The sequence below is a fragment of the Phyllopteryx taeniolatus genome, chromosome 13 (genome assembly GCF_024500385.1).
Source record: "Phyllopteryx taeniolatus isolate TA_2022b chromosome 13, UOR_Ptae_1.2, whole genome shotgun sequence".
NCBI lineage: Eukaryota > Metazoa > Chordata > Actinopteri > Syngnathiformes > Syngnathidae > Phyllopteryx > Phyllopteryx taeniolatus.
Window position 1 is genome coordinate 127,684 of NC_084514.1, and position 20,416 is coordinate 148,099.

At 48.9% G+C, this 20,416-nt stretch overlaps 1 protein-coding gene across 5 annotated transcripts in view; it reads right to left on the reverse strand.

Moving 5' to 3' along the window:
- Positions 1-187: 187 nt before the first annotated feature.
- Positions 188-20,416, reverse strand: part of LOC133487420 (GON-4-like protein) — a 34,420-nt gene continuing 14,191 nt past the window's right edge. For 3 of the 5 annotated variants that reach the window (XM_061793949.1, XM_061793947.1, XM_061793945.1), the window contains 18 exons: positions 15,890-15,930; positions 15,645-15,772; positions 15,138-15,369; positions 14,375-14,461; positions 14,122-14,302; positions 13,904-14,054; positions 13,158-13,308; positions 11,916-12,065; positions 10,610-11,434; positions 10,287-10,539; positions 6,457-6,617; positions 5,981-6,175; positions 4,504-4,647; positions 2,704-2,997; positions 2,549-2,632; positions 644-960; positions 468-570; positions 188-399 (listed from right to left, as the gene is read on the reverse strand). In XM_061793949.1, coding sequence (XP_061649933.1) covers positions 286-399; positions 468-570; positions 644-960; positions 2,549-2,632; positions 2,704-2,997; positions 4,504-4,647; positions 5,981-6,175; positions 6,457-6,617; positions 10,287-10,539; positions 10,610-11,434; positions 11,916-12,065; positions 13,158-13,308; positions 13,904-14,054; positions 14,122-14,302; positions 14,375-14,461; positions 15,138-15,369; positions 15,645-15,772; positions 15,890-15,930 — 3,611 coding nt within the window. In that variant the 3' untranslated portion in view covers positions 188-285. The remainder of the gene's footprint in view (positions 400-467; positions 571-643; positions 961-2,548; positions 2,633-2,703; positions 2,998-4,503; positions 4,648-5,980; positions 6,176-6,456; positions 6,618-10,286; positions 10,540-10,609; positions 11,435-11,915; positions 12,066-13,157; positions 13,309-13,903; positions 14,055-14,121; positions 14,303-14,374; positions 14,462-15,137; positions 15,370-15,644; positions 15,773-15,889; positions 15,931-20,416) is intronic. The other 2 variants (XM_061793950.1, XM_061793948.1) reach the window with 1 other exon arrangement.

The following is a 20,416-nucleotide window of genomic DNA, read 5'->3' on the forward strand; positions in this document are numbered from 1 at the left end:
GGAAATGAGAAAGCCTTCTAATGACCTTACCTGGTTAAACGAGCACGGGCAACTGACTGCACACCACTCCCACGCTTTCCAAAGTGGAATAAGTCCAATGAAAGGGAAAATGATGACCTCTGCCAGCAACGTGAGGAAGTCCAAGTGAAAACAAACAATCGAATTGCAAAATGGACTCCAAAAAGTCTGGCGATTTTACGCTTTTTAATTCTTATAAAACATTTAAATAGTGAGCACACAGCACTTATCCACAATACACCACCAAATGGTGAAAAGAGCCAAACGTCAGTCCAGTTCTTCATTGGCGTCAAGCTCAGAGGGCGGAGCTTCATCCTCCGAGCCGGCCTGACGGGCCGCGCTCTGGAAAAGACGCATTAAATCCCGAAAGCGGCGAGAAACCTGCAACAAAACCACAAATGTGACATCGGCGGTCCGGGTTCCGCCTACGCATCGCGGCGGCCAATCACCTCAGCGGGAGTCTTGTTGCCAAGCAGACCGGAGATGCCCTGGAAGGTGTTCTGATTGGCTCCCTCCTGCCGGCACGTTGTCAAAATGACCCGATCCGCGTCCCTACAAAACAAGCCGCACCTTGTTGAGCGCACCCCTTCGGCTCACCACGGCCACGCTGAGCAGAGGGGCGTACCTGGTCCAGAGGATGACCTTCTCTCCGCTGGGCGTCAGTGAAATGTTCTTGGCGCACACGGGCAGATCCGAAGGTGCGGGGGCCGCGCAGGGAGGGATGGGCGGGGGGTGGAGCTCCTCCTCTCTTTTCCTCTTGGGAGGCGGCGACATCTTGTCGCCTTCGTCGGCGGCCGACGGGAACGAGCGTTCCCACGACGGCGCGACAGGACGCGCGAAGTCTGCGACCTTCACATCGCCATCCTTGTCTTCCGAGGCAGAGCCTATCTGAGCGTAGAGCGGGTCCAGACTCTTCATGGCTCTGGACGCGCCCCCTGAGCCCTGTATAGGCAGTGACAAGGGCATCATTGGATTTCGCGCATTTGTGTGTCGGACCGCCTCTAAAATAGGATGGCTCACATCAAGGGGGAATTCCATAACGATGACAGTTTCGAACGTCCGCCTCGATGACGCTACGTTGCGGCATGTTGCTAAAGGCTGAAACCGACTGAACTGTCGCGCAGTGTGCGGGGTTGGGAAACTCGGTTTCATGAGTGGCCAATCGGTCGGCCGTTGGTTTTGCCGCTATTCAAAATGTTAATCGTAGCTTGCAGCCAATCAAAATGCACATAAGCTTCCTCTCAAGCTAAAAGTATATTTCCGGGTTTTAAGCGAGCGAGACGGAACGGCCGCCGTCCCACCCCCATAAATACATTACAAAGTATCAAATACTGTCTTTGACAACAATACTTCACTCTAATTATATTTTGTATGTGCCCGTGGATGAAAAAGTGAAGCTTGCGTTCCGAGCTAGGTACGTTCAAACGTACGGGAGAGAACGAGACTCTTAACGATCAATGATCGACTTTGTGGTTGTGCCATCGGACTTGCGGGCGCATTTCTTGGACAGTCGGGTGAAGAAAGGGGAGACGCTTTCAACTGATCGCCACCTGGCTCCGACGCCGGGGGAAGATCCCGGTCCGACCTGGCAGGCGCAAACATATTGTGAGAGCCTCCTGGGAACGTCTGGCAGAATCCCCTGTCAGAAGGAGTTTCAACTCCAACCTCCAGCAGAACTTCACCTACGCGCTTGGGGAGGCAGGGAACATCGAGTCCGAGCGGACCATGTTCCGCGCCTCCATTGCTGAGGCGGCCGACCGGAGCCGTGGCCGTAGGGTGGTCCGTGCCTGTCGTGGCGGCAATCCCCGAACCCGTTGGTGGACACCAGCGGTTAGGGATGCTATCAAGGTGAAGGAGGAGTCCTATCGTGCCTTTTTGGCCTGTGGGACTCCTGAGGTAGCTGATGGGTACCGGCTGGCCAAGCGGAATGCAGCTTTGGTGGTCGCTGAGGCACGGGAGGAGTTCGGCGAGGACACGGAGAACGACTTTCGGACGGCTTTGAGGAAATTCTAGTCCACCCTCCGGCGTCTCGGGAGGGGGAAGCAGTGCATAGTGTGCATAGTGGGGATGACCTTGACTCGGGACGTTGTGAGTCGGTGAGGAGAATACGTCAAAGACCTCAATTCCACTGACACGCCTTCCCATGAGGAAGCAGAGTCTGGGGGGACGACCCAGGACACGCTGGAGAGACTACGTCTCGCGGCTGGCCTAGGAACGCCTCGGGATGCCCCCCCGGAGAGCTGGATGAAGTGGCTGGGGAGAGGGAAGTCTGGGCTTACCTGCTAAAGCTACTGCCCCGGCGACCCGAACTCAGAGAAGCAGAAGAAAACGGATGGATGGAGACTCTTGAGTTCAACATCAAACGGCTTTTACAGGTTAGGGACGTGCATATATCCAATCGCTCAATGTGTGGATGAGAGTTGCCAGTTGTCTTTTTTTTTTTTTTTTTTTTTTTTTGCGATGGTCCGGTCCAATCGGGTTCGACCACATTGCGCAATATGCGGCGGGCCTGACGGCCCTCGGGCTCCACCTTGTTGCCGTGGCAGCGAGCGCATCCTCTCCGACGGTGCGTGCGGCTCTTGGAGTCTTGACAGAGGCACAGCCAATCGGATCCCTGAAAACAAGGCAAAAAGACAACCTAAGTGAGGACAAGAAGGTTCCCTGAGGCTTCCCGTTCGTCCCCACCTTGTCAGCCGAGCGGGAGCGCAGCTTCCTCAGACGCCGGTTCATGGCGGTGTCCATCTTGTGCTCGTCCTCGTCCGGTAAGGTGACTTCCTCGAAGGCGCCATTGGCCACGCCTCCCGTCAGATAGCCTCCGCCCTCCCCTACCTCAGAGCGGATTCCACCCTCCTCCGGCCAATGAGCTTCCTCAAACTGTCCCGGGCGAGCCGGCGGTGGGCGGAGCTCGTCGAAAAACACCCAGAATTCAGCTTGCAGATGAGGGTGTCCTTTGAGCAGGAGGGCCATTTGGGCTTTGAGCTGACAGAAGGACGGCAACCATCGATGACTATGTGCCACAACGCTTTCTTGAGGTCCTAAATAAGCCCCATTCTTTGCAAAGTATTATGCAAATGAGATTTTCCTAATTTTCAATCCAAATGAGAGTCAGCATAAGTTTCAAGCCATCTACCGTCCAGAGTGCAATTTGACTGTTTTCAAACAAACCGCATAACAGTCTCTTTTTCAAGAATAACCAAACTTGAATGGCAGAGTTTCGAGACATTTGACAGGGTTGAGGCCCTCTCCACAAGGGAACACGTTTTCGTGGAACTGCAAAAGTTTCTTACCATTTGGAAATTCCGTCCACAAGGAGGCGGTGTTTTAGGAGCCCCAAAACAATCTCTCTTTTAATCGGGTCCCAGAGTGGATCCATCTCAAAACGCCGCCCCTCGCGTTCCGGTGTGTAAAGCACATAGGCGTCTTTCATGAATGATGACGGAGTTGTCGGCGTCTGATGACGTGGTGGCCCCAGTTCGCCGCATACGTACGTACGTACGTATGTATGTAGCGCCAACAGCCCCCCTTTTGAGCTGTGCGCCTACGGCGACACCAAGATAGGGATGTCACAGTCATCAGTGCTTTCCATGTGGGTGGACATCAAGAAGACGAAAGGACCGAGGGTGCCGGCACATTGTGCTGTACTGCACTTCACTCCCAAGCCGGGGGTATTGGCTCGGACACCGCACGGTGGAGTTTAGTAACAAGGAACAAAGCAGTGTCTGCTAGAATGGACCGAGATGACCAGATGATACCTTTAATTATGCTGCAAAAATCGATCGAGAAGGCGGCGGCGTAGACGGTGCGTGGAACCGAGGGGCACGGCGAGTACGTCATCACAGCATGTGACTGAAACGGACCAATCACGAGAGATCTCCGCGGCGTTGGACGCGCAGCGACGATTTTTGCCGCGTTCGCGTCGAGCTACGCAGAGGGGCCGTGCGGGCCCATGCGTCGGTCACGCGATGCAATGCGGCCGTTGTCGGCCACGGGAGTACGGAGGCCTTCGGTCTTCTCTTCTTCTCTGTCTTCTCTTCTTCTTCTTGGCTGTTTTCCGGTGACTTCCTGTTGCGCGCCACTTCAGGCCAAGCGTACACATTACAGCGTTTAGGCATCTTTCTCGTCAGCGTCTTGTTTCTTTGAAACGATTCAGTGTTTACGAGAAACGTTTTAGAAACGCCTGCGGCTCCGTTTCTGTGCGGACATGGCCTTCAAGAACGGAAACAGTCATTTGTTGAATTTGCAGCAATCAAAAGCTACTTGAATGACAGCCATCTTCACAGATCAAGTAACATTTGAACATAGGCCCCCCTTATTTGATAGCAGCTTCTCAATTCTTAAATTCCTTTTTGGAGAGTTTCTCAGAATGTCAGAATAGCCTCTCTGAGCTTCCGGGTCGATGACTTCAAAATGATGCCGACTGTGATTTGCATTGACTAAAATCTGAGAAAAATCTCATTGACTTTTGCCGCGGAGGCGCGAACATACCTCGTTGATGCTGGCGGGGGTGAGGTGCGGTCCGGGCTGCAGAGCCTTGATGATCTTGTTGTAGTGAGACGGATTATCTCCGAACGTGATCTCCAGTTGTCGCAAGAAACGCCGACTGCGCTCAAAGGCCTGTTGCTCTTGAAACTGCACACACGGAAAAGTATCGTCATGTTTGATATCGCGTAACTGGTTTGAGTGTTTTCGTACCTTGGATAGTGCGTAGTGAAAAGCTGTCGGTGTAGGTGTGAAGGCAACTGCGTGCATTTCACCAAGACGAAGGAACCCCCCCCCCCCCCCCCCCCCCATTGAGACCTCCCTGTTTGGCCACATGCTGTTTTTTTCCTTTTCTTGGACCACCTGACAGCGTCTGTCTGTCTGTCTGTCTATCGATGAGATCATTTACATGTCGGAAGGTATAAAAATCCGTGTTTGAGACCGAGATGCTGCATGTCTCCATGTCCGATTGTCTGACCTCTCTGCAAAGATCGAGGTGCAATGATTCATCGAGAACCAATCGATTATCAAATTCATCAATAATGTTTGACAAGCAATTCTTGTTTAGAGACCATTTTTAACTTCAAATTGTCCAAATACATGAGAATTTCTTGCATTTATTATAATAATAAATAATGACATGTATTATATTCATAAAACGGACTGGTTAGTTTTGTGATTTATCAAAATAAGACCTTTGCAAACCATTTTTGCTGATTTTCTGCAGGATGCTACGGACAATTGATGTATGCGCATTTTCTGCACTCTCAATTTGAAATGTCCTGTTTTTGAGTCAATAAACTTGTTTTGGAATCAGATTCCTCGAAAAAATAATGAACAGAATCGATGATGAAAGATAAAGAACCCCACAAGCGGGGGCGGCAGAGTGGTCATCTCTCGATCCGAAGGTTGTGGGTTGGATCCCTGGTCCCTGTGACCATGTCCAAGTGTCCTTCAGCAAGATGCTGAAGCGCCAGTTGCTCCTGATGCTGTGTCATCAGCGGGTGAATGAGGAGACTGCACAAAGAAGCGCTTAAGAGTACCTTGAAGGTTTGAAAAGCGCCGCGAAAGCCCATCTACATTTACCACTCACTTTGTCTTCAAGTATTTGAGGTATTCTCCCCCCGCCTCGTCGTAATCGGAACGCCGCTCCGCCTGCTGCTTACCAGCAGTGGTTTTTTTGCATCGAAGCGGGAGATAAAGTCGTGGTTTTTAGCCGTGTGTGTCTGTGTACACATTATTTTGAAAAAACTGAAAGAAAGAAAATGATGAAATGAAATCTAAATGATTCTTAAATAGGCGGCACGGTGGACAACTGGTTAGCACAGGTTGCGGGTTCAAATCCGGCCTCACTCAATCTTTTTGCGTTTTCGTCAACTCAAGCTGGACAAAAACTAAAGAAAGAAAGAAATCACACCCTAACCTGACTCAAATGTGACTGAGACTACCAATGAAAACGGCTGCCAAAAGCAACAGTGCTCACCAGGCCGCACTCGAGCGCCTGCTCGGGATGCAGGAAGGCAGCGAAGTCCTGCGTTAATTCTGTTCGGTTTCCCAGGATACAGCGCAGCTTCCCGAAGACACGGACAACTTCCTGTCCTTCGAGCCGCTCGAGGTCGTTCAGCAGAGACGCAAACTCCTCCATCTTCTCCGGGACGTCGTGCAATGCCTCCCGAACCTGAACACGGGTCAGAGGTCGGAAAAAAACAATGGCCGATTTTTGATTTGGATTTGCACGTGATACAAAGACGTACTGTCATTTCTCGTGCATCATACTCTCTCGATTATAACGCGAACCCCCAAAGTTCTCAGGGCCTGACAAAAAACAGCATTTTAACGACGACATCCTCTAATAGCAAGCCGACACATTTTGCCGGAGACATTATCGTTAACCCGTGGCATAGGTGAAGTGGGGCGGGAAATGTCATTTGGGTTTATTGGAAGGCCATATGGTCTCACCCTGTTGAGGTAGCTGTGAGCGAAGGCCACATCCTTGCTGTGACGCTGAGGGTCGTTCTCCAGCATGTTTTCATCGTAGAGCAGACTCACTTTCCTCTCGTCTTTACCGGGACGCTCTTGCCGAGCTCGACGCGCCCCTCGAAGAGGTCGACTCTGTTGACCTGACAAAGTCCGCCGCACGCACCGTACGACAAAAATATTACAGACGACGACACTGCTGAAGGGGTGACTTTCTAGAAACTGTAAAGAGACAACTTTGTTACATATCATTCATCCATCAGGGTTGTGTTAGGGTGAGCTGGAGTCTGCCGCAGCTGAGAGAAGTGGGGCACTCCCTGGACCAACGTCAGGGCACAAACAAATCCCAGATTACCACATTCCAGTCTAAATTCCACACCACTTCTGGAAAAAATGCCATCTGACTTAAAACGCTGGAGTAAATCACCGATTGCACTCCTGGGAAGAACAGCTACAGTCAAAATGAAAACTTGATCTCAAACTATTTATTCGCAATGCACCTCAGATTCTGCCATAAGAAAGTTGTACTCAAAGAATAAGAAAACTAGAATGAGTTCAGCAACTCTTCAGAAAACTAAATGCTCCCAATTTTAAACACTATTCTTGGGCTAACCAATAGCCACGTTTGAGACTTGTGTCTTCCCGATTGTCTCTTTTTGGAACAGACAGACTGCAATAACATGTAACTCTCAAAGTTCCCATTTATTTCTACAAGTCTCAAACGCCACGACTGTTTCAAGAACTCAATAACGTCTAGAAGCTCCAGAGTCTCAATTAGCTCCCAATATGCTCTCCTCCCCAATCTAGCGCAATCCAGATTTCAAAATTAACAACAACAACAACTCCCTTTTTTTAGCACATGGGAACAATGGGGAATTGACGACCTACAACAACCATTTAACAACATTTTTATGACGTGATGAATTGTTCCAAGAATTTCAAATGAGAAGCGGAAAGTTTCTTCAACACAATAAATGAAAAACGGCAAGTCAAAAAAAGTATCCCAACACTGGCAAATAATGAAGCTTCTCCCACAAAGGGGGGGGGAAATCAAAAGTTTATGAATTCATATCATGTACAAAATCAATGCACTTACCAATCACTAAATGGGAAGAAGAGCTTTTTATGTCTACTGACCGAAATGACTGGATGCAGATATGTTTAGGATGACAAAAAAAATACAAATTTCCATCTTATACAATATAAAGTGTTCCACAGAACACATTTTCCTCACTGTAAATATTTTCTCACTAATCGCATCCGGGCACACACACATACTCAACTCAGGGTTTCTTGCGGGGGGGGGCGTGCGGGGTCGGGGGATGCGGACGTCGGATCGGGATTGGGTATGTCAGTGCCGGTTCCCGGTCTAGACGCTTTCCTCCTGCACCCCGCCTGCCCCCCGGGCCTTTTAATGCATCACGCACACCCATCCCCATGTTTTTAAATGCACTACATTCACTGATTTCTGGGGGGGGCGGCGGTATTCGGGTCGGGGGGTTTGGCTCCGGGGCAGCAGTGCCAAGCAGTGCCCAGCAGTGCCCATCCTCACGGCCCACTCCAGATTTAACTGCGGTTTATCATAATGCAGTTCCATTTCTCTAGCCACACCTATTCTCAATCAAGAAACCATTTCAATAAGAACTGCCTGACAAACTGAAGTAAACCAAAAGATCCTCAAAAGCTATTCAGGAACAAATGAGAAAAAGTCATTGAGATCCATCAATGTGGGAAAGGTTATAAAGCCATTTCTAAAGCCACAGTGAGAGCCATTATCCACAAATGGCAAAAACATAGACATTCACAGTGGTGTACCTTCCCAGGAGCGGCCGGCCGACCAAAATTACCCCGAGAGCGCAGCGACGACTGATCCGAGAGGTCACAAAAGACATCCAAAGGACTGCAGGCGCTGCTTCGGTTAAGGTGTTCATGACTCCGCCATAAGAAAGAGACTGGGCAAAAATGGCCTGCATGGCAGAGTGCCAAGATGAAAACCACTGCTGCGCAAAAAGAAGATTAAGGCTCGTCTTCACTTTGCCAGAAGACATCTTGATGATACCCTAGACTTTGGGAAAAAAAGTTTACCATTTTTGTTACACCTGGCGTAAATGTAGCACAGCATTTGAGAAGAACATCATACATCAACAGTAAAATATGTTGGTGGTCTGGGGCTCTTTTGCCACTTCAGGACCTGGAAGAATTCTGCTGTCTATCAAAAAATCCTGAAGGAGAATGTCCGCCCATCTGTTCGTGACCTTCAACTGAAACAAACTTGGGTTCTGCAGCAGGACAAAGATCCAAAACCCACAAGCAAGTCCACCCCTGAATGGCTGAAGACAAACAAAACGAAGACTTTGGAGTGCCCTCGTCAAAGTCTTGCCCAGAATCCTGTTGAAATGCTACGGCATGATCTTGAAAGGCCATTCATCCTGGAAAAGCCTCCGATTCTGCAAAGATGAGTGGGCCAAAATCCCTCTTCAGCACTGTAAGAGACTCATTGCAAGTTATCGGAAATGCTTGATTGCACTTGTTGCTGCTCAGGGTGGCCCCCGACCAGATATTTGGTGTCGGGGGCAATCCCTTTTTCACACAGGGCTATGTAGCGTGAAATGTTCTTCTCTCTTAAAAACTGCATTTGGTGTTTGCTTGTGTTGTCTTTGACTAATATTTAAATGTGTTCGATGATGGGAAACATTTCAGTGTGACAAACATGAAAAAAAAAAAAAAACCAAGAGAAAAATCAGGAAGGGGGCCAAAACTTTTTCACACCACTGTGTATCTAACACAAGGGTCACCAGCGTGGTGCCCGTGGGCCCCAGGTGGTCCCCAAGTTCTGGCCTGTTCTAAAAATAGCTAACAAGTGAAGGGACATTGCCATTTTCTAGTGATTTGAAAATGATCGTGCACTAGGTAGCCCCGAGGACCCCATGAGTAAAAGTACATGATGGGTTTCATGTGTGTACATTTGAATAGCTTAGCCTCATTACTTTCCTTTAGAAAAAAATAGAGACCATCCTTTTCATAAATGCTAATTAGGGCCTTTAAATGAGCTTCTTAAGAAATACATTCAAAATAGAATTCAGCACGGCCATGAGTGAATGATTGTAGTGATATGCTGAAAATAATTATTCATAAAGTTCTAATTTTTTTAACCAGATTTTCGATAGGCGATATCACACAAAAGTGTTCCCCGAGAAGCCATTTTTTTGAACCCCCCCCCCCCCCCCACACATAAAACTCAAGTTCTCCAGTGGACATTTCAACCAGACTTTGCATTTGGACAGATTGTCCTTTTTTGGGAAATCCCTCTTCTAGCAGAAGCTTCCAAGGAAATGACATCATCGTCTGGATTTTCCCAAATTGCTTAAAAAGAACTCGGATTGGAATGACGTTCGGTTTATATGCTCTTTCTCAATATAAGTAACATCACAGTAAGATACAACTTTCGAAAATCATTTCCGGATTTATATGTTTTTCCGAAACGTTTTTTCAACGTCGGTCGCCATTGTCGTTTGCGTCGCCGGCTAGTGATGTCAAAAGGGGATACGCCCACTTTCGCCGGGGTTTTGAGCTTTTCGGTTTGAGCCGGCGTGTGATCAAAGACATGAGGAGGGAAAGGAATTCGTCGTACTTATCGTCACAATCCGAGTTCCCTTTAAAGGCATCGTATGCAAACTTCTGACTTTGGAGGAAGTCAAGAAAAGTTGCTAACCCTAGTATTTTTTTTCCATCAGTCATCCGAGAGTGAATTTCCCTTGTGGACGAATCAAGTATCGAAATGCAAATAGACAAGATTGTGAACTAATTCCAACCTCTTCCTCGTATCCCTCCTCCTCTTCGTCCTGTTCGGGGTGTTTCCTCCTCGCAGGCGTTTGCGCCGTCGTCGTCTTCCGTCGTCGTCATCGTCGTCGTCTTCCTGCCGGGCCGGTCTCCTTTGGGTGCCTCTTCCTCCTCCTCCTCTTCCTCTTGCGAACCCGGCGAGGTCGGCGAGTGGTCTTCCTCAGACTCCGCGTCGGCGCCGAGCCTCCTCTTGGACGCCAGCCGGGCCAGCTGCTTCATGGTCTCCTGAGGGGGCAAGGGTCAAGGGTCAAAGGTCCGCCGCTGTGCGCGCCCAAAGGCAGAGCGTAAACGTTACCTGCAGCTCCGGGATGGACAGAAGAGACTCCTCAGACGCCGACGACAACGCCTCCTCCTCGTCTTCGTCCTGCGTGAGCTCATCAAAGTCTTCATCCTCCTCCTCCTCTTGCCTTTCTTGATCGTCATCCTTCTCTCCGTCTCCTGGCTCCTCTTCCTCCCCTTGTCCTTCTTCTGCCTGCTCCTCTTCCTCTCCCTGTCCTTCCTCTCCTCCTGCCTGCTCCTCTTCCTCTTCCTCCCCTTGTCCTTCTTCTTCCTGCTCCTCTTCCTCCCCTTGTCCTTCTTCTGCCTGCTCCTCTTCCTCTCCTTGTCCTTCCTTTCCTCCTGCCTGCCCCACTCCCTCTTCTTGTCCTCCCTTTCCTCCTGCCTGATCATCTTCCTCTCCTTGTCCCTTCTCCTCTGCATTGGTCCAGTGGCGTCCAGCCTGTTGACACAATGACGTGTTTTCATAGCGCGCGTCGGGTCCGTCCGGGACGGGTTCGGGTTGCGACTCAGCAGTGGGCGGAAGTTGCGACGTAGCATCACTTTGAAGGAGGATGTAGCCGGGTTGGAGCGGAGCGACCGAGCGAGGCACCGCAGGACTCGTCGCGGAGACTTCGGGCCGAGAGGAACGGAGAAAGTCCGCCTTTCTTTCGGCCGGGCAGATGGGGTGCAGAGATGCATTATGGGCCAGGGTGAAAAGACGTCTCTGGGAGGGGCCGGGCTGGCGTAAGGACTTTTTGAGGCGGGAGGGGTGAAGTCGAAGGTTGCAGCCTCTGGGAGGGAAGCGAGGGTAGCACGGAGCAGAGGTGTTCGCTTGTGTCTTCCAGATGATCTCTCGGCTGTTCTGCAAACGAAATGATGATGAGGATGACTCGGGATGTACGATGTTTTTTTCTTTTTTTTTTTTTTGAGACTGATAGCGGTACGAGAATTCCCTCTTGAGTAGTCAAGAGCAAGTCCTTTTCTAGGCCTCATTTGAAAAAAGGAAGAACAAAGTAATATCATGATTTATTTTTTTCTTATTTTCCATACTTTTTGGCTGGACGTTTACGACGAGGGTCTTCCTTCATTTGGATCCCCAATGGGTCGTATGATGAATCATATTTTGAAAAGCACAACAAGGTTGCGCCGCTAGTGTGCCTGCAAACTTAACGGAGGCAAGTCAGATTCATGGCTTTACCATTGCGTTACCGTAGCTTAGTAATTGCCTCACTCGGTTTACGACGGAGGTTACTTTGGTTACTAGGCCGCCTTCCGATTGTGGGAATGGAACTCTGCCATAAACCGAGAACTCCCTCAAGCCCCATCATCTGCATCTTTAGCACCTTGAGCCAGATGGGCATGATGGAGGGGTCTCTCTCCACTGGGGGGCGCTGGTCCTCTGGTTGCACTCTCGCACAGGCCAGTGGCGGGGCGGTGACGAGCCGCTGCGCAAGGAACATCTGCAACGGGCAGGAAAGCCGACTTGTGTGTACCTTGTGGGCAAACGTATGTGTTCACCTTGATGATACACCCTATATTGCCCAAAGTATTCGTTCGCCTGCCTTGACTCACATGATTTTATAGGTCCCATATTTTAGCAAACCAACTCATTGGAATTTCGCGAGCTTATCTGCGTCCACCTACCTCTCTGCCCCCGAGCCAGCGCTGTCAACATAAACGCGCGTGCTCTCACAAGTAGTGAGGGGTGATTGGTTGCTTCTACACAGAAGCAACCAATCGGAGGAAAGGGGGCAGTGTTCGTCAAATATGGACCAAGCAGATACAAAACTGGGTCAAACAGAAGTAGCTGTCCCAGGGGTCCATTTCAAATGAAACTGACACTTTTATACTGTGCTCGGGTTAAAGAGTCACTCTATGGAGGTCTAAATAAATAACAATAAGAATACATTTCATTTAAAGGTGCCTTTCAGGACAGTCAAAATCAAAACAGTAATTACAAATACAAAATATATCAAACTGCAGCAGAATAACTAAGAACAACAATCACAGTGAATAGGCCTGTTTTCAAGCGACGATGAAAAATGGATCAAAAGTCCACGTTCCCCACATCAGGAGAGAGGGAGCTCCAGAGCCGAAGAGCCGAGCGCCCGAAGGCTCTGGAGCCCGTGGCGGACAGATGGGCTGAGGAAGCAGACCTAAGAGTTCGAGTGGGATTGTGGACGTGGAGGAGATCAGAGAGATAGGAAGGAGCCTTGAACGTATCGAAAATTGTCCATGAAATAGCCAAAATAGGGGACCGTTAAGTGATATCCCATTCTAAGTTGTCTTCAACTCTTGCGGGAAGGCTTTCAACGAGGTTTAGGAGTGTGCCTTCTCGTCCGACCCAACAAATGCGCTTCTGGAAAAAAGGTCACAGATTTCTATAAATCTTCCCAGAAGAGTTTAAGTTGTTATAATTGCAACGGGTGCATCGATATCATATTAAACCCAATGGATAAAGAATGAGACGTCATTGAAATCAATATCTGAGTCAAGGCAGGTGAGCGAGTACTTTTGGCAATCTCGTGTGCGTGTTCATCTTGAGGACATTCATGCGTTCACCGTAAGAATTTTGTTGTGTTCACCTTGAGGATGTTTTGGCGCGGCGCTCTGGAGCCGCTCATCTCTCGGATGTGTTTTGTCAAGTGCCACGCACTCTTACAGACCATGTAGGAGCTGATCAATTGCACTGGCTGGATGGCCCCCTCGAAGTGCTTCAGACCTAAAACAATCAGCCTACCCAGAGACATCATTTGTTAGGATATTGTGTCGCTTTTAGTGAAAGCTCAGTGACACCTACTGATCGCTTCAGCCAATTCTGCCCTATAAGAGAGCGAGTTTTCAATCTCAGAGCAAATAGCAGCAGCGGGAGAACGTCTTCCGAATCAAGGCAAAGCTGCAGAAAGCAAGCTTGAGAAGAAGAATTAGGGGCATATTTGATTTCTCGACTCGTGCGTGTCAAAGAAAAACATAAGAGAACATTATATAAAGGCTCGTTTTCCGTTTTTCAATTTCGGATTTTCAAACAAACGGGAGACAAATCGTTCTCCGTTTTCTTGTTTACATACATCGAAACAGACAAAAAACAAAGTGACGTTTCCTGTTTTTCACCATCAGAAGGAAAAACCAACGGCTGCAAAGTGCACGGAAGTACACGGAGCCCGGGAGCCGCTTTGACTTTTTCTGCTCTCTCGCTCGCTCACTTTTTGGCATGTTGTGGGAAAGCAGATGCTTATTTTGCATTGCTTATTTTAAAATGTCCATTTTTTTGGTGCACATTTTCGCTAGCTATTCTGAAAATATTTGAGAGCAAATGTATTTGTTTAGTCACCCGTCCTCTCCTACAGTAAAAAGACTGCGATGGGGTCGCGTGTGTTGGGAAGGGTCCAGGCTGCAAACAGGAAGAAGTTCTGGGTAGAGGAAGACCGGTCGTGTGGCAAGCAGCCAGGCGGTGTCGGAGGGCAGTACGGGGAAGGCGTGGCCTAAACACAACAGGGACGTCAGCGGGACGACCAAACGGGACTAAGCGGGGGCGTCGCTTGTCCTTACTGTTGGTGGAGGACGACATGACGGGGAGCCAGCGCCTGGAAACGCGGGGCGGAGGAGGAGGAAGGTCCAATCTGCGCTCGCTCTCCTGAAGAAGCTCCAGCGCCCCCTGCAGGTTGCACGCCCGGAAAGATGAGACGCAGAAGAGCTGTTCCTGCCGCACGGCAAAACACTGCAGCTCCTCCTGCAAAACAGGTTTGTTCGTTTGATTGTTTGTTTGCCGGTCAGCAGCATTTCTGTTGTGTACTTGACCGACAAGGAAGTGTTTGGTAACGGACGCTTCGTGTTCTAGGCCGCCGATGCCGCAACTCAGCAGATGAACTTCCGTCAGAAGCTGCACGTGCTGAAAGACCAGAGGAGATGGGTCATTTGCATGGACCTTGGGATCAATTGCGGTAAAGACATTGGGGGGGAATAAAAAAACTATTCTAAGTTAGCCATTTTTGATTGCCACCTTGGTTTTCTATAGGTAAATGGCTTCTTCAAGTCCTATTTCTAAAAAGTTTCAAGTGGTAGGCATTCATAGTAAAGGCAAGCCTTCTTAAAACCCATTCCACTCTTGTACAATCGCAGTCACGGTAAAGACATGCAATAGTTCCAAAAGGCCTTTGAATGTTCTCATTCGTCTCGGTCATTTCATTGTCAGGGCATTGAATCGATCGCAACTGCATCAACCAAGAGTCCAGTTGCGATCGATTCAATGCCCTTCACAAATGCATACATATTCATTCATATCGCAGAAAGAATTTCTTTTGCCGTTGCTATTGTGTGAATGCAAAATGGCTGCCTCGTCCTGGCACTTGGGCTCACAGATCCCTGTGGTGTATTGCATCATCATGACGCCCTCTCCAGTGGCATTAACGCTAAAGACAGCTTGAGTGACAAAGAAGGAAGCAAAACAAAAACAAAAAGGAACTCTGGAGACACTAGGCTGCACGTTTTCTTGGAAACACTCGATTCCTCCGTCCCTCACGATAGACTTTCCGAGTCTGTGAGAAATCAAGGTAAAGGGCGAGCACCTGCTGGATTTGCTGTTGCAGTTGCAGTTTGTGGGCGCAGTCCAGCTGCAAGGCGGGGCATAGTGGACCACGAAGCAGCCATGTAGCGTGTGGGGGTGCAGGCGGCGCGGCAGTCTTGTCAGCGGGATGGTTGGTGGTGTCCTGCAGGGCTCTCCTGTGCTGCACGGCTTGAAATTGTTGTCGCACCGCTCGCCGCCGCTCCGTTAGCATGCCGGCTAAAGGTGGTTTGAAGCTACAAAGGGCAGAAATGGCAAAATAAGCGATCGCACGCCCTCACCGAGTGTCGCCAAGCAACAAAGGTGACACGTGGCTATTACGAATGTTTCCTCTCCGGCTCAGCTCTTGTTCTTCGGGCTCAACTGAAGCAGCTGCGCAAGAGGACCCATGTTCTTCCTCCTGACCCAAACGCTCACAGCACATCTTTGCTGGAGCGTCCCAACAGGAGGACGCCCACCCGCCACCTCCAATCACGCATCAGGACACAAAATTCGAGTGCCGTAGAGTTACCACAAAGCCTGAGGGACATTGAATTTGGGGCCGGCCTCTTGCTCCTCCCCCTCAGCTGGATGCCCCTCTTCCTCCTCCTCCTCCTCCTCCTCCTCCTCCTCATCATCAGCTGGTTCTTGATCCTGGAGCTGTACACACGACACATATCAACGTATTCTATGAATGAAGCTTTTCCGGTGGATTGCGGGTTAGCATTTTCGCATGCGTCATCTGGAATGTGGGGAAGCGTAAGCAGATGAACAGACCCTGTCGAAGAGCTCCTCCAGCAGCTCGTTGACCTCTCGCTCTGAAAAACAAACGTAGTGACTATGGTCCAGTTGTCATGATAACTCCAAGAACTGATAAACTGTTGCATTCCTGCCTCCTGAGCCTACCAGATTGCTTCCACAAGACCCGGTTTATATCGTCTGGAACCATCAAACTTCCTCATGACTTGTGGAAGGAAGTGATTGATGACTGTTGAACAATGGAACACCACCAACCCCCGGTGGCTAGAGGCACTGCTTGTGGACATTGCAATCCCACGTTTGTAACAAACAAGCCTCCAGGAATATCCGAAATATATGCCTTGGTGTCTGTGTCAATGTGTCGGTTTACAGGTTCAGCCACAAGACTTGGAGGACTGTCCTCTTGATTTGAAGCCAAACAAGTACCAAATGATGTTGTATTGAACAATGAGTTGACTTGCCAAGACTAAAGTTGAATAATTCTATATGCTTGATCTATGAGTAAAGTACAAAGTTGGGAGTGTTTTGATTAATATATGATTTTTTTTCATTCATTTTATGCGGTCTTCTCCACTCCCCGTCCCTGAGATACGCCCCCTGGGCGACGTCCGCCTCTTCGGGCTCTTGTTTTCTTGGCTCTCCGCCCTTCCGGCTAACATCCCTTCAGCTACGGGGCGGCTTCGGCCAACCCCTCCTCCGTCCCCTTTCCTTTGTTGCCACCACGTGAGCGAGCGACGGCGGCCGGGCGGCTTCAGTCGTTTTTCCCAGCCTCGATCTGTTGGCGGAGCTCCAGGAAACAACTGCCAGCAGCCGTACCCGTTACGCCCGCAGTTGAGAGCAAGAGCGGCGCCCGCAACAAGTTCAAACAGCAGGGAAAGTTACGGGCACACCCCAAAGGGACAACAACTTCCGTTTTGAATCTTTTTTTTTTTTTGAATCCACTTTTTGTGGATGATCTTCAACTAAACCTGCCTCCTTTCCTCCTAGGTACTAGAGTTATCGAGAAAAATGTTCACATCTTTGTCCTCTGAGCTTTAAAGACAACTCGGAGGGGAGTTGACATCTATAACGTGGGGAAGGAATTTTTCCTCAGGGAAAAATGGGCATTGGTGACTCCAGACTGGGCTGCTGCTATGATCGGCCGACATACAAGATTTATTGCTCGCCGTAAAGGTGCCACACACTTCCCAAAGTTTCTGCATTTCCGCCAGTGTTGCCACAGTTACCGTGAAAAAGTAACATAGTTACTTTACTGATTACTTGATTTCAAAAGTACCTAAGTTTTAAAAACTTAACTTTTTAGTTACTTTCAGCAGCTGCCAAGTGGCAGGAATATATAAAAAAAAGCATTAGCTTAACTGTACCCATGACTCGGTAATGTCCGCCACACAAGTTACAGTTACATCAACATGCAGAATTTACTCTTAACTGATAGATGGATGCCGATTGTGGTCCATGAAGGCAACTGTGTGTGTGCGTGCGTTTGTGTACGGAAACGTGAAAGTGTGTGGCGGTTTGATATTGGGGGGATATGCACGCGCACACACACACACACGCGCGCGCCATTGCGCCCACCATCGTGTGGTGCGAAGACCAAGAAAAGGTGACAAGATTACGCAACTGTTTAACGAGCAAAGCTGCGGGTGATTGACGGGGAGGAGACGCACTTGCGTGACGTCAGCCGTGCAGCGCGTTAAACCAGCTCATAGTCCGGACGACAATGGCGTTGAAAGTTCTCACTTTTCATTGTAAATATTATTTAAGATAAGTATTGTAAGTCCTTCAGTGAGACAGTCCTTAACCTCCATGACCGATTTATGACCGCGCACCTAGGTATGACCCACAATGCATTGCGCACTTAACACGCCAGCAAAACTGTATTATTTGTGTAAATAAAAAAGTAACAACACTCAAATACACTTTTTACAAAGGGAAAATATCCAAAATAGTGTGGCGATACTGAAATCGTGCATTTCTTTTACGGTATTGCACCGTCACTGTACATTGTAGACTCAACAATCACGTCTCAATCCCTTTCTTTCCCTTATTTAGAAATCAGCAGTCTCTGTGAGCCATCAAACGCCAATGATTGGCTGGAGCGTGAGCTTTCGAGTCATCAGCACCAAATCACGACTTGCTGAGGAACATTCATGACTCAAAAGTAACTGGAGTCTGGTTACTCTCCTGGGCAAAGTAATGCGTTACTTTACTCGTTTCGCAAAATGGCGGAATTCAGGAGTAACGTGCGACCGGAAACACTGCTCAGCACTCACTGTCGACTTTTCTTTTCTTTGGTCCACTCATGGTTGAAGAAGGGTTCAGAGCCGTAGCAGAGTAAAAACAGAACAGCCAAAGTCAACTCAATGTATCACTGTACCTACTGCGCTACCTGGTGGAACCACTGGACATTACAGCACAACCTGGTGGAACTACTCGGCATTACAGGACAAGGTCAAATGAAGGTAGTCATGAATTTGATGATTTGGGGGATTCTGTACTAATCTTTGGCAGGTCGGATTGAAATGGTCAACGGGCCGGATGTGTTTGCCCAACCCTGGGCTAGACTCAGAAAGTACCACAGATCCATTATTTGCCTCGAGGGTGTTGATGGAGAAGTACAGAGAAGGTCAGAAGGAGCTACATTGGGTCTTTGTAAATCTAGAGAAAGCCTTTGACAGAGTACCCCGGGAGGAACTGTGGTACTAAATGCGGAACTCTGGAGTGGCAGAGAAGTATGTTCGAATAGTACAGGACATGTACGAGGGCTGCAGAACAGCGGTGAGGTGTGCTGTAGGTGTGACAGACAAATTGAAGTTGGACGTGGGACTGCATCAGGGATCAGCCCTGAGCCCCTTCCTGTTTGCAGTGGTGATTGTCATGGGTGTGTATTCCGGTTTTTGTCTTCCCCCTGTTTCATACACACCTGCTCCTGAGAGCAACTTCACCACCTGTGCCTCGTTCACCCTAATTACATTGCATTTGCACTTGCATTTCACCTCGTGTCTCCTTCTTTCTCGTCGCCAGTTCGTTGTACCTTGTCGTCGCCTTCCAGCATTCCTTGTTTCCAGTAAGACTAGAGCCTGTTCCGATTATCGACCTCGCCTTTTTGCCTCATTTTTTTGGATACCGTCGCCTTTTTTTCGGATTGCCTGCCTGTGTACCGACCTCTGTCCGTATATTAAACCTCTCTTTTTTGAAACTGTCCATTTGTTTTGGAGTCGTGCATTTTTGGGTCCTATCCTCTGCTCCGTTCATGACAGTGACGGATAGGACGACAGATGACGTTAGACTGGAATTCCTGTGGACCATGATGTGCGTAGATGACATTGTGGTCTGCAGTGACAGCAGGTGGAGGAACAGTTAGAAAGGTGGAGGCATGCACTGGAAAGGAGAGGAATGAAGATTAGGCAAATTAGCAGGGAATATACAGTAAGTGCATGAATGAAAGGGGTGGAGGGGTAAGAGTGAAGCTACTGGGAAAAGAGATAGCGAGGGTGGAGGACATGAAATACTTGAAGTCAACAGTCCAGAGCAATGGTGAGTGTGGTAAGGAAGTGAAGAAACAGGTAACAAGCAGGTAGGAACGGGTGGAGGAAGGTGTCAGGTGTGTTATGTGACAGAAGAGTCTCTGCTAGGATGAAGGGCAAAGTTTAGAAGACAGCGGCGAGGTCAGCCATGATGTACGGATTAGAGACAGTGGCGCTGAAGACACATCAGGAAGCAGAGCTGGCGGTGGTGGAAATGAAGATGTTGAGGTTCTCTCTAGGAGTGAGCAGGTTGGATAGGATAGGATTAGAAATGAGCTCATCAGAGGCACGGCCAAAGTTAGATGTTTGAGAGTCAGAGAGAGAGCAGACTTCGATGGTTTCGACACATCCACGAGAGACAGTGAGTGTATTGGTAGAAGGACGATGAGGATGGAGCTGCCAGGCAAGATAGCTAGAGGAAGACCAAAGAGAAAGTTGATGGATGTCGTGAAGGAAGACACGAGGGCAGTTGGTGTTAGAGAGGAGAATGCAGGAGATAGGCTGACATGGAAAAGGATGACATGCTGTGGGGACCCCTAATGGGACAAGTCGAAAGGAAAAGAAGATATAAGAAAATGTATTTTCTTTAGAGTCAACGTTGACCAAATAGTACATCGTCACCACAAAATAGAGATATGAACCAAACTGTGGATTTTGTGAACCCTTCCACCCCACTCCATTTGTATCAATTATGATTTAATTAGGGTTGGGCATCGAGAATCGAGAACCGATCGGAACCGTGACGAATGTTCCGGTTGTCCCGGAACCGTTCAAATTCAAACATTTTGGTTCCCGGTTTCGATGCCTCGTCCTCCAGCCGTGAAGAAGTGGCGAAAAACAACGAAGAACAACACGCATGATGACGTGCTTGTGCCCAACGGCGGCGAACAAAATACGCCCTGAGAGCAACACTTGAAATAAGATTATATTGTGTAATGGAGGCTTTCACTACGTGTAGCGTCTGCAGTGCTCCGAGCCTCAGCCTGCACCGCCCGGAACTTCAGTGAAGTCGACTTTC